The 15,547-nt window shown below is 43.0% G+C and overlaps 4 protein-coding genes across 10 annotated transcripts; 1 reads left to right on the forward strand and 3 right to left on the reverse strand.

The window, feature by feature from the left end:
- Positions 1-475: 475 nt before the first annotated feature.
- On the reverse strand, positions 476-3,081 carry LOC6572461 (solute carrier family 25 member 44). 7 transcript variants are annotated; one of them, XM_044007879.1, is made up of 4 exons: positions 2,977-3,081; positions 1,464-2,403; positions 1,263-1,390; positions 476-1,205 (listed from the first exon to the last, which is right to left on the reverse strand). In XM_044007879.1, the coding sequence occupies exons 2-4, from the start codon at positions 2,161-2,163 to the stop codon at positions 1,014-1,016; spliced, it is 1,020 nt and encodes a 339-aa protein (XP_043863814.1). In that variant the 5' UTR covers positions 2,164-2,403; positions 2,977-3,081; the 3' UTR covers positions 476-1,013. The 7 variants fall into 7 exon arrangements, with proteins under 7 accessions (XP_043863814.1, XP_043863813.1, XP_001998569.1 ...); XM_044007878.1 differs by lacking the exon at positions 2,977-3,081 and adding an exon at positions 2,860-2,929; XM_001998533.4 differs by lacking the exon at positions 2,977-3,081 and adding an exon at positions 2,781-2,869.
- Positions 3,082-3,337: 256 nt separating this feature from the next.
- Positions 3,338-13,554, forward strand: LOC6572459 (ETV5-related protein Ets96B). The gene is made up of 7 exons (XM_044007680.1): positions 3,338-3,769; positions 7,566-8,019; positions 8,087-8,263; positions 10,022-10,148; positions 10,290-10,336; positions 12,078-12,810; positions 12,869-13,554. The coding sequence occupies exons 1-7, from the start codon at positions 3,752-3,754 to the stop codon at positions 13,251-13,253; spliced, it is 1,941 nt and encodes a 646-aa protein (XP_043863615.1). The 5' UTR covers positions 3,338-3,751; the 3' UTR covers positions 13,254-13,554.
- LOC6572460 lies at positions 3,780-6,205 on the reverse strand. The gene is made up of 2 exons (XM_001998532.2): positions 5,323-6,205; positions 3,780-5,257 (listed from the first exon to the last, which is right to left on the reverse strand). The coding sequence occupies exons 1-2, from the start codon at positions 5,399-5,401 to the stop codon at positions 3,906-3,908; spliced, it is 1,431 nt and encodes a 476-aa protein (XP_001998568.1). The 5' UTR covers positions 5,402-6,205; the 3' UTR covers positions 3,780-3,905.
- A 9-nt stretch (positions 13,555-13,563) lies between the features above and the next one.
- LOC6572458 lies at positions 13,564-15,405 on the reverse strand. Its single transcript, XM_001998530.4, has 3 exons — positions 14,988-15,405; positions 14,742-14,922; positions 13,564-14,425 (listed from the first exon to the last, which is right to left on the reverse strand). Exons 1-3 carry the CDS (start codon positions 15,127-15,129, stop codon positions 13,801-13,803), a joined length of 948 nt encoding a protein of 315 aa, XP_001998566.1. The 5' UTR covers positions 15,130-15,405; the 3' UTR covers positions 13,564-13,800.
- Between the last annotated feature and the right edge of the window lie 142 nt (positions 15,406-15,547).

Below are 15,547 nucleotides of genomic sequence, written 5' to 3' on the forward strand. Positions count from 1 at the left end.
TAAACTGAGTGCCTAGATATTATGGTTATATTATCATACCTAATTGCAGACGTCTAAAACCAATCTAACTGATTAAATGCGAACAGATTATGCGCAACGAACGAATTGCCTAATTGTCTAACGATATCACGCATAAAATGAAACCCACGTTTTTAACAATCCTAACCATAACCATAACAAATACTGCAAATCATTCTATCTATTTACGTAATATGTATACAATTTACCTTAATCAATAGAACTAGATTTCAAGTTCACAATTTGTAGGTTGGGATCGCATTGACCATTGAACACATATGAAATTCACGTTTCATAGTGCCAAAAATGTATAAATTCTTGGTTTGTACTTTATTACAATGCATGCTACAGACTACATAAATATGTTTTATTTTTGTTTTTGGCTTTCAAAAACACAAATCGAAAAAGTGCCGTAACACGGCGCCCCGTTGTGAGTGAAAGAACACAATGAGGTAAGTACTAGTGTAAGAATGTCCAGATTGGCTTTATAAAAGTATTATTGTAACATTATTATCAACATCATCATCAATTACATATCTTAGAGTAATAATGTACAAGACTGCTATATATATATATGTATACATGTGCTCTATGAATTTTTGTTTATCATCTTCATCAACTCTCTCTTGCCTCTGGTAGTATGTATAACGTAAAAAATCACTATAGCAAAAATCTACACTTTAAGCTACAACACTTTGGGTATTTTAAGTGAAATTGCATTAGTTATGTACGTAAACATTGCAGAGCGTAACAAATTTGTTTTTAACTAATTATAACTTACATATCAACGCCCAAACAATAATCATAATTGTTAAGAATTTAGCTAATTAACCTGTGCTTTTTACTATTCATCTCGTCAGATATTTACAAAGGTGGAGCAGAGAGCATTGCGCTCCAGCTGGCTCAGTAACAAATCTCTGGTGGTTCCTCAGTACGTTGCGTAAATGCAGATGCGATTTGATTTGGGTTTTCTTTAGATTTGTGCGTCCCGTTTGTTACCAGCGTATTTGATGCTTGTATTGCTCGTCTATCGCGATGCGTTTGATGGTCTCATATCCAAGAATAATGCTGAATGAGAAGGCCGCCGACTGCACTAGGCGTGCGGACAGGCCCTTGAAGAAGCAGTTCAGTTTTTCCTCGTGCCACAGTTCGCGGAAAGCAACACTCATGGAGTCTAGGCGATGAACCTGCAAGATAGCCGCGATTAACGACATGTGCAATACTTAATAATTTCAAAGACTTACCTGAAGGCGTGCTCGCACTATGTCCAATGGATTTGTTAGTATTGTGGTTGTAAAGCCACCCAAACTGCCAGCCACACATTGGATGAAAAGATGAGACACCCAAGCGGGGCATATCCGACACAGTTCGTCTAGAATTACATTTTTGATCAAAAAATCGATATAGTTCATATTTAATTAATGTGGAAAAGCAATGAAACATACCCTGATATAAATGATAAAACGCCCACCACATCGCAGAGTTAGGCACATAGGCCATGAGGCTGGCAGTGTACCCTCTGTAAAAGCCGCGGAACCCATCACGTCGCAATATTTCACGCCCTATATCCATAGATATATTAAGGCGGCTGCGTCCAGGCCACGTTTTAATACCTAGTGGGTTAATATCGGACTTTGAGCCAGCATGCGCCGACATTCCCAGGACCATGGCGTGCTGTGATATTACGTCGAAAGGAACTATAATGGTCTGGCCAACAAGCGATGCACATCCACCACCAGCTAAAGCCTTGAGACGGTGGCCAGCGCCCAAATCAGTGAGTATATGTCGCACACCCTCGTAGGTGCTGATGTAAAAAACGCCGGATACGATTTGCACTGATGAGATCCAGAAACCACGGTACAGACCAGGCACTCCCTCAGATCGATAAATTTTCATGGCACAATCAATCATGCCTTTGTATATATCGCTCTTGTGCTGCACCTGTAGCTGGGTTTTGATTACCGTCAACGGGAATAGGCAGCATCGCACCGAAAAGGAGCTCAGCATAGAAAGTGGAAAGAACTTGGTCTTGTTCATCATGTCCCATTCGATGGTCCGTATGTAGGCACCCTCCTTCCCGCTAGTCCTGCTCGGGCCGGCAAGATCGCCGCTGGCTTCCATAGTCACGCCGGTGCTTTCCGACATTTTGTTAGCTGTATTTGGAACAGCTGTCGGAGACCGTGTGCTGGGCAACCTGCGCTTGTTGCATGCGTTTCCAGTACCAAGTGAAGCGAACGAGACACTCGTATAACGAAATCAACTAAACCGTTTCCGAATCTTTGTTTACAGCATCATTAACCGTCGTTGAAAATTTCCGACCGACCGGGCATGCATTAAGTATGGTATGCTTTCCTATGTGCAATGCGGATGTGGATATGGGACTTTCTGAAATGGAAAATATAACATTATGTTATATACATATGTATTTACGTTGACGCAATTGAAAGGCGACTGCACGAAATAATTTTGTTCCCAAGGTGAACGTTCCGATGCATGCGTATTGTATATCCATTGTCTTGTTATTTGACATTGTGCCCCTGGTTTTAAATATTGTTATTGCTCACTTGACATTAGGGTCTTTCGGATTACCTGGACCCATATGTTTACAGATTTGTTTTTAATTATATAATGCGGCCAGACACAACCAACTACACCACCTGACTGAATGACCGCGTCATCACCACTGTTATCAATTTTGACCCCTGCCAGTGCGTAGTCGGTGAATTCCTAATTTGATTTTTCTCAACACAGATATGGCTTACTTCCGCAGTAGTCCAATGTCAAGTCTACTTGCGTATATTAATATTTGTTGATGATTGAGACACCTACACTTGCACCCACCCTGTTCAATTATTTCTGTTGATGTTGTTTTCATATCGGCCAATCGATATTTGAAACGGAAACATCATTGTTCAGTCATGAGCTGGTTTTTTTACTACACAGATCATATTGACTTACTTGTGTTGAGGAGATACAAAATTTATTCAATTACATACCAAAGAGATTAAAAGACATTTTAAAACAAACATTTTTAATAATTTAGTGTATCGATATGTAACTATACATCGATATGTTGACAGCAATACCGCAGGTATTTATTTTCACACTAGAGCATTGTTTATGTGTACACACTGGTCTAAATGCGCGGCATTTTAAAAATGAAAAATTAAACCCCTTTTACTGGATGGAACATCAAATAAGTATATATATCGTAAATATTTATTTAATAATATTTTGCGTATATATATATGTATATATTTCGAAATTATAGTTCGGCCTGAGTTTATACTTGCATTTGAAACACATATATTTTTTTTTTTAATTCATACAAATAATGCGCCCTGATTGGTTGCTGGAGATATTGGCTGCACACCAATTGCAGTCGTGGTGGGCGTTTTACGTCTGCGCATTTTGTCACAGCATCCTAACCTGGCTATTCAACCCTTAATGACCATCACATAAATCACATTGAACGTTGGCCGTATGCTAAGGATTTCTGCACACAGTCGCCACGGTTACTTCATAACCGTTACACGGTATTAACGGAATGCGCCGATCGCAAACTGTAACAAGTGAATGCCATGAAGTGATTAATAATTCAAAATTATTGATGCACGGAAACAAGGTGAAATCCTATTAATGAAATTCTGCATGGCAAAAAACATCCAAGTTTAAGAGTGTTCCCGTCAGTGTATTTAAAGTTCAGATAAAAAAAGTTATACAGAACAGTTACATGGATACAGCTAAACTGGTAAGGACAACAAGGACATGAAATAAAGTCGAAAAGTCCTTTCGCATTTAAAAAAACGATCGATAGTTTGATCTTAAGTACTTAAAGCTTTATTTCATTCAGACACACTTTTACACTTTTACTTATATAAGAAGTCTTATCCATAACTAAGCGTATATCCCATATTCTCCATGAGCGTCTCCTTAATCGCCGGCTGAAGAGCTCGCTGCATGTAAGTTGTAAGCAAGCCTCGCACTCCCATCGAAAAGAGCTTCTCCAGCTCATTGGTCATTGCATCACTCACGAAGTCCTCGTTGGCGTTGATGCCACTGCTACCACTAAATATATCAGCAAATGCACGGGCGTCTGGCTCAACCATCTGCTGCAGCTGCTCGTCTTCAAAATGCAGAACATCCTCATTGAAATGGATTTCATCGGAGAAATCAACATTGCGACGACGCCGTCGGCGACGCTTCCCCAACTGTCGCCGTCGGTAGAAGTTATCGCCGTTCACATCAAAGAACTCATTCGAGTTACCGAATTCCTCATTGCTTCCAAAGGTCAGACTCTGATCTCGCTGGGTGGTTTGCTCCAGTCGAATATCGTAATCCGGTTTATGATACTTGCCAGCGCTACCCAAAATAACTTGTGGTTCGCCCAGCTCGACCTGTGGTGCAGCGCCCTCACCGTAACCGAACCGTCGCTTTGAATTTTGCCGTAGTCTAATGCCAGTCGGTCCTTGGCAGCCGTGGGCAAATACGGAAATGAAGCCAGGCTCCGCAAAATGCGAGTCTGTGCGTACGGAGGCGGCGCCTATTCTGCGCGACTGCTCATACGAGGGTCCCGATGCAGCGGGACTCAACGGAACTGTGCGGAACTCGATTCCGGCATGCCTCATTCGCAATATCATATTACAACGTCCGCCGGTGGGCTGCATAACTATCCTCCCGCTGAGTGTCAAATCTGGAAAAATGAGACGCGTATCCAAAGTGGAGTTCTCGGTGCTGAACTTGCACTTGTCAATCTCCACCCAGCGCGAAGAGGCCTTCGCTGGCGGCACCCGTACCTTAAGATCCTCCACCTCCACTCGCGATATGGCCAATTTGTGTGGTTGCCGATGCTGATAATGTGGTTGATGCTGCTGTTGGTGTTGTTTTTGTTGGTGGGAGGAAAGCAGCTCCTCAAGCTCTAAAGCACTGTTGCTAATGCCACTGTCAGATGTGTCGCCAAATTGATAAGGACGTCCAGTGCGTCGAATACGCTTGGCATAATAGCCACGCCCATAGTTCATGCTGCCCCCCACATTGTAGAAATCGTCCTCGGGCTCGCTTTGCTGGCCGTAGAAGCTGTTATATAACTGATAGGGAGACAAGGACTGCTCCCACATGGAGCGCGAGCGAGCTCGAGAGGAGCCCTTAGTTTGAGCGCTGCGGCGGCGCATATGCTCGAGCGCGTTTTCCAGACGATTCGAACAGCGATGCGGCGCTTGGTAAGGCTGACTGACAGCAGCTGTAATCACGCTTGAGAGTCAGCTAGACGTTCAATGGAATAGATTTTGGCACTCAGCCACTCACCTTGCAGGAGTGCGCCAAGTAAGAATAGGCATATGAAGCTATTCCCTCTGCTCAAGCAGTCTGATCCTGATACTGGCATGATGCTAATCTCTCGCAGCACATTGAAGTGTTGTATGGGATGAATATGTTAAGTAGACGCGGAAGAGACACCACCTGGTCTGGTCCACAGTTGAATCGAAAATGCGCTCTCAGCTCTGGAGACAACGCATGCGAGACCGAGAAACTCGCTCGGTCGCGCTTCCATACACACACACACGCAGACACACACAGCCGCAGACGCAGCAGCACCCACAAGAAGTTCACGACGACTGCGAGAAAGACAACGAAGAAGTCGTGTCACTGCCTCATCATGTGCAGTGAAAGTGTTTTCCACGACAAGCGCCAGGCACAGCGACGCACACGAGCGTGGAAAAACCGCCGCGCACAAAGCCAAAAAGAAAAGCATTGTCTTCTACCGCTGCTGCCGCCACTGCTGCCACTGCCGCTGCTGCTGCAAAGTAGATCAAAGTGGCTTACAAACTCAAAGCAAATACGACGTCAACGCTGCGTTTCGTAATGCCAGTTGCGGGTGCGCATGCGTCGTAATATTAGCCACCCGCACTCAAATTGTTTGAGTAAAGTTCAGAGTTGATCAATTCAGCAAACAGGTCACTTATGTGCTCGCAATTGCCTTTTTAGCTAATTGAATGCACCATTATCAACAAGTTTTGTTTTATTACAAGACATGGCCTATGCGCCGAAATTAACTTTGAAACGTCGTTTAATTTCGACACTTACCAACACATTCGCATTACATCTAAAGGCAAAAACAAAGACAACGATTAGTTTCGATAATTCTTGCATTTGCACTGGCTGCGTGCCGGGTGGCAACGCTTCGCCGGCGCGGCTTGACGGTTACGGTAAATTATGTCGGTAATTTGATTTAACAAATTGTCTGCGTGCAGTTATTAAATTCAGCACTATGTCTTTACCAGCTGCAGACATATTTTGCAATTTATAAATTGCTAACCATTTCCTATATTTATATACATACATTCATACATAAATATATTTCTTTGCCAATTGCAAAATGTAATGCCACATTTCAGGTTTAATGTACCAAAATTTACATAACCTTTAGCTCTATTTTCTACGAAAATAGCCGGGGAGAAAGCTGCACGCTGCACGTTCTCCGTGCTTCTAGCTGAGAAACTTGCCGCTTTCTGCGTTTCCGCATGAAGTCAAAGACACTGCAGCTTGGGCAAGCTAAACTGCGGGTATACATAGATGGGTATATACAGCTAGGTTTGCACGTATGTTTGTAATTTGGTGCAAAGACTTACATATGTTTGTATGTATGTATGCTACAAATTATTCTCAAATGCAACGATGCGCAACGCTTGCCGTGCTCCAGTTTTCCAAGTGTCAAGTGCCAATGCAGCCTGCAACAGAAAACCGAAAAGCAAACAAAACCCAATTGCCAATTGTCAATTGCTAATGGCAAATTGACTCGAAAGCCAACAGAAATGTCAGATCAACGCATTATTTGCTGGCAACATCATTGGATCTGGCTGACGAGCAGCTAGAAAGTGAAATGCTGTTGCCAGCGGTAATGAGCGGAGAGAGTGGCAGATGCCACCGCCCCATAAACTCGGCTGACCTCCTCAGTTCAGGCAGCTCATTAAGTGTAAAAGTGTCAATAAACCGCAGGTTTTCATTGTCTTTCTCATATGTTGTGCTATTCTATTCACACTATGAATGGCCCTGCCCCACAATCACTCCCAATCCCAACGGCACTTCCAATTCCAATTCCAATCCCAGCTCCAGTTAGTTGTATACTTTGACGAAGCTCATTACTTAATGACACGGCCACAAGCACAACAAAAGACAATCGACACCCGGACAGACAGACAGACAGACAACCGGGCAGCCAAGCAAGGCCGGAGCTAGAAGCTGTTAAGCTAATTGCCGCAAACTTCTTCACACTTGAGTATGTCAATGTGAAGAACACTTTGTTTCCATTCTGTTTGTACCGGTATCTGTAACTGTAATTGAAACTGTTCGCCGTGACCGTAACTCTAGCCGTAACCTGTTGTGTGCCGGACCAGCGTCCCGGGCAGCGGCCCAGCAGGTGGCTTTAAAGTCACTTAAAGCCCAACCAGCAACCCCGAAAACAAAATCACAATTCGGCAATTCATTTGCCAAAATCGAAGAAACTCATAATAACTTCCTGCTGCGTCTTGGTTCATTTCCTCCTTTGGCAGGCCGACTACAGCGAGGCCAAGTCGCATCTTGAGCAGCTACAGCAGACGCTGACGAACCTGGATCATCACCACCATCCTCACTCCCACTCGCATCCACATCACCATGGGCTGTACCACACGGTGCCAAATACATCGACTATAACCACAGATTCGGTGGTTTCCTGTGTCACCTCGACATTGCCGGCTGTCGGCAAGGCCACATCCTCGTCCTCCTCGGCCTCCAGTTGCGAAAACTCTGAAACGGAACGCAAGAAATGCCACAGTCACACTCACAGCGACATGGACGTGAGCCACACTCTTATGGAAGCCATCTGCACTCTTCCCTTGCCCACGCATGGCCAAAGGTCGCCGCCCTGCTGCCTGGCGATGGCCGGAAATGGGACGCCACCTGCTGGAGCTCTAAAGAATGGCCTGGCCAGCAACGCCAACGAAAGCGCCACATCCTTATGCAATGGTGACTTAACATGGAGCCCGCGACTCCTGTAAGACTCTCTACTGACCAATGTCCATCATCCAAGCAGATCTCGTGCGTGAATCGTCCTGGTATGCGCATCACCACCATCACCATCACCACCACCAGTTGACGGACGAGCTGGTCATGTACACTGCACCAGCGCCGACGGCGGCAGCGGCAGCCGCCATTGGCAAGTTCGGCCTGGACACATCCACAGAGGGTTACTTGAACGCAAGGTACAATGGTAAGCGTCCTCGGCCACCCGGATACAGCTCCATGGCCAGAGCATCGACGACCTCTTGTTTGCCTTTGCTATTTACACGTTTTGTTTATTAACTCCTATTATGAGTTTTCTGATACACTCGGGCAGAGCCTTCACATTGGGGATGAGGCATGAGCTGCCCTCTGCTGAGCCTGAGCTCACTTCGGCCCGGAGGCTTTTGTTTTATATTGTTTAACTTTTCACTTTATTAAGAAAATATATGGTGGACTGATTTAACCTGAAGACATTTTCGTTCGCTTGAGCGTTGCTTAAAAATTACAAAATATATAAACGGAAGGGATTTGATTTAAAAAAAGAACAGCTTTACAGGGGGAAGTAGACTCCCATCCAAAATATATTTGTTAAATTTGAAAGTTTATTTTGAAAAATTTTTTATACATTATAAAATCAATGCTATAAAAGGATTTACTGAATCCTTATTTTATTTTATTATAATTATATTAAATTTTTTATATATTTTAAAGACTATATATATTTAACGTTTTCATACACTTTAATAAAACGTATTAGTATTGTGTCCTATTTATGCTTGTCTATTATTTATATAACATATTTTATGTTCATTGTTTTTATTGAATATGTTTTTATAAGAATATCGCTCTCACACCCTATAGACTGCATAATCCTCATTCACGGCTCACAAACAGATGAATCATTTTTGGTAAGGGTAAGAGTAAATTAACTGTCCAATATCTTAGGACTATCTCAAAAATATTGGAATGTAAATCTTGGATTGTCTGAATGAGTTTCTAGCCCTTTAAATAGTAAAGTTTCTGAGATAGCAGATTTAATTTTTTCAGTTTGTAACGACTCTAGGGAGTGTATCGGAAAAATCCTAAGAGCTAATTAGACGAGATTACCCATAACAATATATTCGAATTTTCAAGGCTCTTCTGGTGAGACAACGAGCTTGTTTTCTGTATAGCTATTACAAGAGCTTCGCGGCTCTATTATCAGCTTCCTTTACTACCGCTAACTGGTTTCTCATTCCCCGTATACTTGCTGTACTCTAAACAGTTAAGATTTTTATTATTATGGTTTTTGCCAAATAACTCTAAACGAGTAAAGCATTTTGTTGTATGTGCGTTTGCAGTATGTCAAACAGATATAAATATGAAAAATAAGTAATTCATATCAATTATAATTTTGATTATTAAATTTTAAGAATTTTACTGAATTAGGATTTACTGGAATGGCTTTTATCTTTTTTTTATTTCTAAACAAAATGACACAATTTTAGACATGTTTTAGTAAAAAATATATGAATTTATTATTTAATTCAATTTGTGTTAGTTATATAAAAAAAAAAAAGTTCAAGATTAAAGCATTTTTATTTGTATTTTATTTTTGTTCATAATTAACATGGAAATTTAAAACTATTTTCGTAATCTACAACTTTAAGGGACTAAGGGACGTTGGTGCAAATTTTTTTAGACATAACAAAACTTTTATTTATTTATTATTGATGTTGTGGGTTACAATTTTGGCCACTATTTTGTACCAAGTATATTCCCATGACTGTCTACTTAGGAGCTCTGGGCTTGTGCATGTGACAAGCTCGATTTGCAGACTCAAAGATATCCCGGTGCGAGCCGTAATGTGAAATATTATCTAACAAAAGTCAAGCTACCTAAAATTCACTACAGAAAATCACATTAAAAATGTTTCTTTTGCTTGTGCTTGTGCTCCCACCTGTCCGATGCCGCTCTGGATCTGCAGTGAATGTCAAAGGCGTGCGCCATGAAAGAACATCAAGTTTCTTCGACATACCCGCTGTGACCCACCCGCACCCGCACCCGCACTCTCATCCGCATCTACACGCCCATCCGCATCCCTATTGCTACAGGTAAGTGGAAGTGGAACTGGCAGGTGGAGACTGACAAGACAAGCCAGCAGATTGCAGCTGGGAGAGAAGGCGACTTTAAGTCAATCAACTTTTTGTGTAATTTTCAATATTTTCTCATATTTTCTGTAACGCCGCCTCCAGGTTTCCACCATCGCCACCTGCGGGCATCTTAAAGAAGAGCGACGAAGGTAAGCAAATGAGAATTTGAGAATCAGAAAATAATTATTAAGGCATGCGTTCATCATTTATTTAAATTAAGCCCAGCTACGTGCACACTGAGCGCCTGAGCTACACATCGAGGCAGATATAGCTATCAAATGTGCTGCCAATAACTCAATTTGTTTTGCTACAAGATGACTTCAATATGTATTTATTATAATTTTTTCTCTTTCGAGCGAAACGCAAGAAATCGCGCGCATAATTTACAATAACAATATCCGCGGTGTTAGTAACCGCTAATCCAATTGGTGGCACGGGCATGAAATTCAATTTGATAGCAACTCAGCAGCGCGGCAATGCGATGCTCTTAGTTGGCCTCCGGCTGCTTGGGGCGATGGGTCTGCTTGGGGTGGGTGGGGTGCTTGGGTTGCAGTCAAACAAGCGACTCAATCACCAGCCGTTGAGTGGATTGAGTTGAGCATACATACTTGCTGCCCGGGGCGGGGGTAAGCATGAGGGTGGGCGTTGCACCACTGGGAACTGGAAAATCCGTGCTCTGCCAGTACGTTTTGGCAGCCAACAGGTTTGCCAGCTCGTCCCGCTGCTCGTTTGTTGTGCTATCGACAATGATGTTTTTACTTGTCGACACTTTCTCATGGATTATGCAGAGGTATCTCGTGCATTTTTAATGCGCCCAGCGTCGAGTCGCGTTGCCTGCTGGATCTGATTTTGAGCTACGGCCAAGGAGCTCCGACCAGGAGCGTCTAATGAAAACGGCATTAAGCGAGCCCGCTGGGCGGGGGTAGCTCTGCTGCTCTTGTTTGCCCTTAAATTGCAGCATATTGGCCATTTACAAGGGCCTGGAGAGGGTTGCCTAAATAATTAATGTGTGCTAAATACCTTGGCCATTTAGTGAAACAAACAAATGTGCTCGCCGAAAGCAAAGTCTATTTACATATACTCTCTACATGCTTTATTATTATTTATTATCATTAATTTAGTCATATTATATTTATTATATTTAATCTAGTCATATTTTGCATTAAATTATACATTTTAGTTTTAGCAACAAAGCTCTGAATACGTCCCATAGCTACATATATCTCATTTGGTTAGGCAATAATTTTAGGAGCTCCATAATAAATGATACGTACAAATCTAAAATCCTTTTTTTTTTAAGACTCAGAAATTAGTATACATTAACTTAACAGTCCTATTTTAGATTTCTAGCTCCAATACATTTGAAGATATAACATCATTTTATACAATAGCGTTTCTGAGATAATGTATATAGTATTTCGCGATTGTCGCATCCCTGCAAGCGGCAAAATATTAACTTCATTCTTACCTTTGTGCACTACTCATGGTTTTGCTTTACGTGAATTCTTAATATTTATTTAATTGTGAGAAACAAAATATATTTGAAATACATTTATATATTAAACTTGAGCCTTTGAGTTATTATTGATTTTAATCGAGCAAAAAATAAATATTTAGAAAGATTTTAATTTAAATAATTTTTTTGTTATCTAATATATTTAATTTATAAGCTATTCTAGTTGATATTTAATATTTTAAGAATTGAGCAAAACATGATTAATTTTAAAATAATTATATAATGAGCAGAGTGATTAAAAAATGTTAGATACTCTTTGCAAAAAGAGTATAAATACACAACGTAATTAGTACTCACTCTTAAACTCTGGTTAAACGTGCGTGAAATCGGCTTTCATTTGGCTCTCCAACTCCTCTGCCCATCTCTCGTTTTAGACGCAGCCGCCGCTGCCGCTGCCGCCGCCGCTGCAGCAGCTGCCGTATACTGCAACGATGTATCTGTTGGTCAGCACTTTCATCAGCACAACACCAAAATCGAGCATGCCGACTCCACAACGACAGCCGCTGCTGCACAGCACCATCATCAGCAGCAGCAACAACAGCAGCAGCAACAACAGCAGCAGCAACAACAGCAACAGCAGCAACAACAGCAGCACCAACAACAACAGCAGCAGCAGCAGCAACATCAGGATTCACTGCATCCACATAGCCAGAGTCATCAACAGCCGCAGAATACACATCAGCAGGGACATGCACACCTGACCCAGGTGCATGCTGCCTCCGCCTTCAAATTTAGCCACACGGCGGTCATATCCAGCTCTGCTGTCTATGCAGCAGCACCGCACTATACCCACCAGCAGCAGCCGCAGAACCACTCGCATGCCACAGTGTATCGCGATATTTCACCCAGCTTAGCCACCGGTAGCGAGACGGATCTTAAGTACGAGAGTGGTCCTTATAATGCCACTATATCATCAACCTATCCGCCACCGTTGCGCCCCGCTGTGGTTGACTCCACAACTTCGAGCGACGCGGAGCTGCGTCTAGATCAGTTCTATGCCAGCAATTCAATATCCACCAGCAGCAACGGGCAGACCATTAGCCAGCGCCGTGGCTCGCTTCAATTATGGCAGTTTCTAGTAGCCCTTCTGGATGAGCCCGCGACTAGGTAAGTGTGGAGGGGATTGACATACCCTGTGCTTTCACCTCACTTGCCGTACTTCCAGCTCCAGTTGCATTGCGTGGACAGGACGTGGCATGGAGTTTAAGCTCATCGAGCCGGAGGAGGTGGCACGCCGTTGGGGCATTCAAAAGAACAGACCGGCTATGAACTATGACAAGCTGTCGCGTAGTCTGCGCTATTACTATGAGAAGGGCATAATGCAGAAGGTCAATGGTGAACGGTATGTCTATCGCTTCGTCTGTGATCCCGATGCGCTCTTCAACATGGCCTATGGCCACCTCACAAGCAAGCAGGCAGATCAGCAGCATCAGCTGGCCTTGTCGCTCGCCAAATCGTCGCCGGAGTCGCATTCGCATTCGCAACCACTTCGCGTGCAGAAATCGACGGCTGTGGATTACTATGACAGTGGCTTGCATAAGTATCAGTAGGTGGAGTGTGGGAACACCATTGTGTGGGTGTAGCCACATCTCATGTACATTATGTAATTTATTTTCGTGTAGGTGTGTGTATATATGTGTGTGTGTGTGAGGGAACGCGCTACATTACAGTACAACTCGGTTTGGTTAATGAATGGATTATACAAAGTTAGTAACGGTGCAATTTAATAAAAGCTAGTGTTGGCAGACAAGTGATGATCAGAGATGTGACAATCGCTAGACCACCACAAGCAATCGAGATCTATCGATCACAGCCAACCAGCAGTTAGCTTCAAATTTAAAAGTCATACGATGAGGCAGGTCATTTTTATTGTTTTATATTTGGTTATTAGATGGCTAGCGTTAGATGTATAGCTCATCTAAGCGAGGCCTTATCAGCAGTATATACACACATACATCAAATAACATTCATATATACAAAACAAAGTGTCTACCACAAAATATAATCGATTTGAGGTTCAGGTGGCGAATTTAAATAAAGTATATACCGTTTTTGTTCGTTACACAAAGCGCAGCCCGTTTTGCATATGTGTTTTCATCATTCTTCCTTCCTTTTCTTTTTGGGTACAGATTTCTCATCCGACTCCGAGTTGCTGCTGGAACTATTATCAACGCTACTGCTGTCGGTGTCAAGTTTCCGTTTTTCTGGCGACTTCTTGGCGATTTTTTCCACATAGCTCTTCAGCTTGTCTGTCTGCGGACTGTAGGCCCAGTGTATCAGCTCTAAGTGTATTTCAGTGGGAGCGCCTGTCTCTTTGTCGAACAGCTTTGCATCTTCGCTCTTAATCTTCTCCAGCAATTTAGCTATCTTCCGATTGCGTACTATATCCCAGCTCGTTGTGTCGTCCTTGGGATACATCGTACGAAGATGCTTATAGTTTCCCTTCGCTTTAGATCCCCCATACGCCGCAAGGAACTCGGCCGCGAGTTTATCTTCCGGCTCAGGCAATTTGGTTATCAATGAATGTGCCAGATACGCTCGATTGTCCTTGATCCGGTTCTCTGTTTCGAATTTTTCAAGGAACTCTTCAAGCACTTGCACGCCTTCCTTGATAGAATTAATTTTATCCTCATTCTTGGTGCCGGAGAGCACTCGCTTCGAGCTGCCAATCAGGCCCTTGATTGCTAGTCTTTGGTAATCTGGGTCACGCCCTTCCAAAATACTACAATTAAAATGTATCGATACATTAATTTAACACGCATATGTGAATATAAATATTTCTATAGCTAGACTGTGGAATGCGTCTCGCGTAGCGTGCCAAATGCTTTGCACATCTATACACACAGAGAGAGCGACAGTCAGAGAGGGAAGTCGGTAGGCGGTCTCTCAGCCAAATTATTAGACTTCCGAAAGAGGGAGCGTTCACATTAAACACTAAAACAGTGATATGACATCATAGTGGCCGCAAAGTCAAAGTGCCGCTGGCGCTGATGACCTTCAGCTAATTCTTATTAGTATGCATAGTGAATGACATCTACCTGAGAGTTGCCAGTGCTGCTGCCTTGTCCTTAAAGCCCAGGCCAGGCACGGTCTCCACCTTGTCGTCGCCATCGGTCTTTGCATTCTTGTTAGAGGAACCGCCTCCGTTCTCCTCCAGCCATTTCTCAAACACGCCGATGGCATCGTTTATATTCTTCACCTTATCTGCAGCCTTTGTCACTGCTCATGGAAATCGATATGGATAAGAATGGTCGTAAATAGAAATGGATTCGTTCGAATCTTACTCGTTAAGACGCGTTTGGCGCGTCCCAGTAGACCCCGCACGGTCAGCTTGCGGTACTGCATGTCATGGCTCTCCAACAACTTCAGCGTCTCCAACGCCTTCTCCATGTCCTTGAACCCAAACTTCGATTCGCCCTCGGACATTGTTGCTACTCAATTTGGTTAATTTCAATTTCGACAGAAAACTAGCGTCTGCAATTCACCAAAGACGAACTACGACTGAACACTGATATCTGTTCGCCTGTATGAAAGCTTTAAGGCGAAGCTGTAGCGGAAATGTATCGAAAGAGAGCGTGCGAGTGCCTCAGAGATTGGGTGAGCATTAAACGGGACAGCCAATTAGATAACCGTGGCCAAAATAACCAAGTGACATTATCAGCGCTCAATTAGGAACCGGTTTGTTGTCGTACCACCGTAGCAAAACAAAAGCGAGAAAAGACCCCGCCATGACGTCATGGCTGCCAGATGCCGATTATTCCACATAATCGCATTTAGACGATAGTTTTCGGGTGACCAGATTCAATTAGCTATATAACGAACTCGTCTTTATCCGAATATTGAA

Source organism: Drosophila mojavensis, unplaced genomic scaffold, assembly GCF_018153725.1.
Source record: "Drosophila mojavensis isolate 15081-1352.22 unplaced genomic scaffold, ASM1815372v1 contig_19, whole genome shotgun sequence".
Taxonomy (NCBI): domain Eukaryota; kingdom Metazoa; phylum Arthropoda; class Insecta; order Diptera; family Drosophilidae; genus Drosophila; species Drosophila mojavensis.

Bases quoted from the DNA above. Each gene is read 5' to 3' on its own strand.
- LOC6572460 (XM_001998532.2), bottom strand. From the start codon at position 5,401: ATGCCAGTATCAGGATCAGACTGCTTGAGCAGAGGGAATAGCTTCATA. The intron at 5,258-5,322 runs GTGAGTGGCTGA...GCGTGATTACAG, and splicing joins ACTTGGCGCACTCCTGCAAG to CTGCTGTCAGTCAGCCTTAC.
- LOC6572459 (XM_044007680.1), top strand. The intron at 10,337-12,077 runs GTAAGCAAATGA...CTCTCGTTTTAG, and splicing joins CTTAAAGAAGAGCGACGAAG to ACGCAGCCGCCGCTGCCGCT. The intron at 12,811-12,868 runs GTAAGTGTGGAG...CCGTACTTCCAG, and splicing joins CTGGATGAGCCCGCGACTAG to CTCCAGTTGCATTGCGTGGA.
- LOC6572461 (XM_044007879.1), bottom strand. From the start codon at position 2,163: ATGTCGGAAAGCACCGGCGTGACTATGGAAGCCAGCGGCGATCTTGCC. The intron at 1,391-1,463 runs GTATGTTTCATT...ATGTAATTCTAG, and splicing joins GTTTTATCATTTATATCAGG to ACGAACTGTGTCGGATATGC. The intron at 1,206-1,262 runs GTAAGTCTTTGA...GCTATCTTGCAG, and splicing joins TAGTGCGAGCACGCCTTCAG to GTTCATCGCCTAGACTCCAT.
- LOC6572458 (XM_001998530.4), bottom strand. From the start codon at position 15,129: ATGTCCGAGGGCGAATCGAAGTTTGGGTTCAAGGACATGGAGAAGGCG. The intron at 14,923-14,987 runs GTAAGATTCGAA...TTCCATGAGCAG, and splicing joins CGCCAAACGCGTCTTAACGA to TGACAAAGGCTGCAGATAAG. The intron at 14,426-14,741 runs GTAGATGTCATT...TTTTAATTGTAG, and splicing joins GCAGCACTGGCAACTCTCAG to TATTTTGGAAGGGCGTGACC.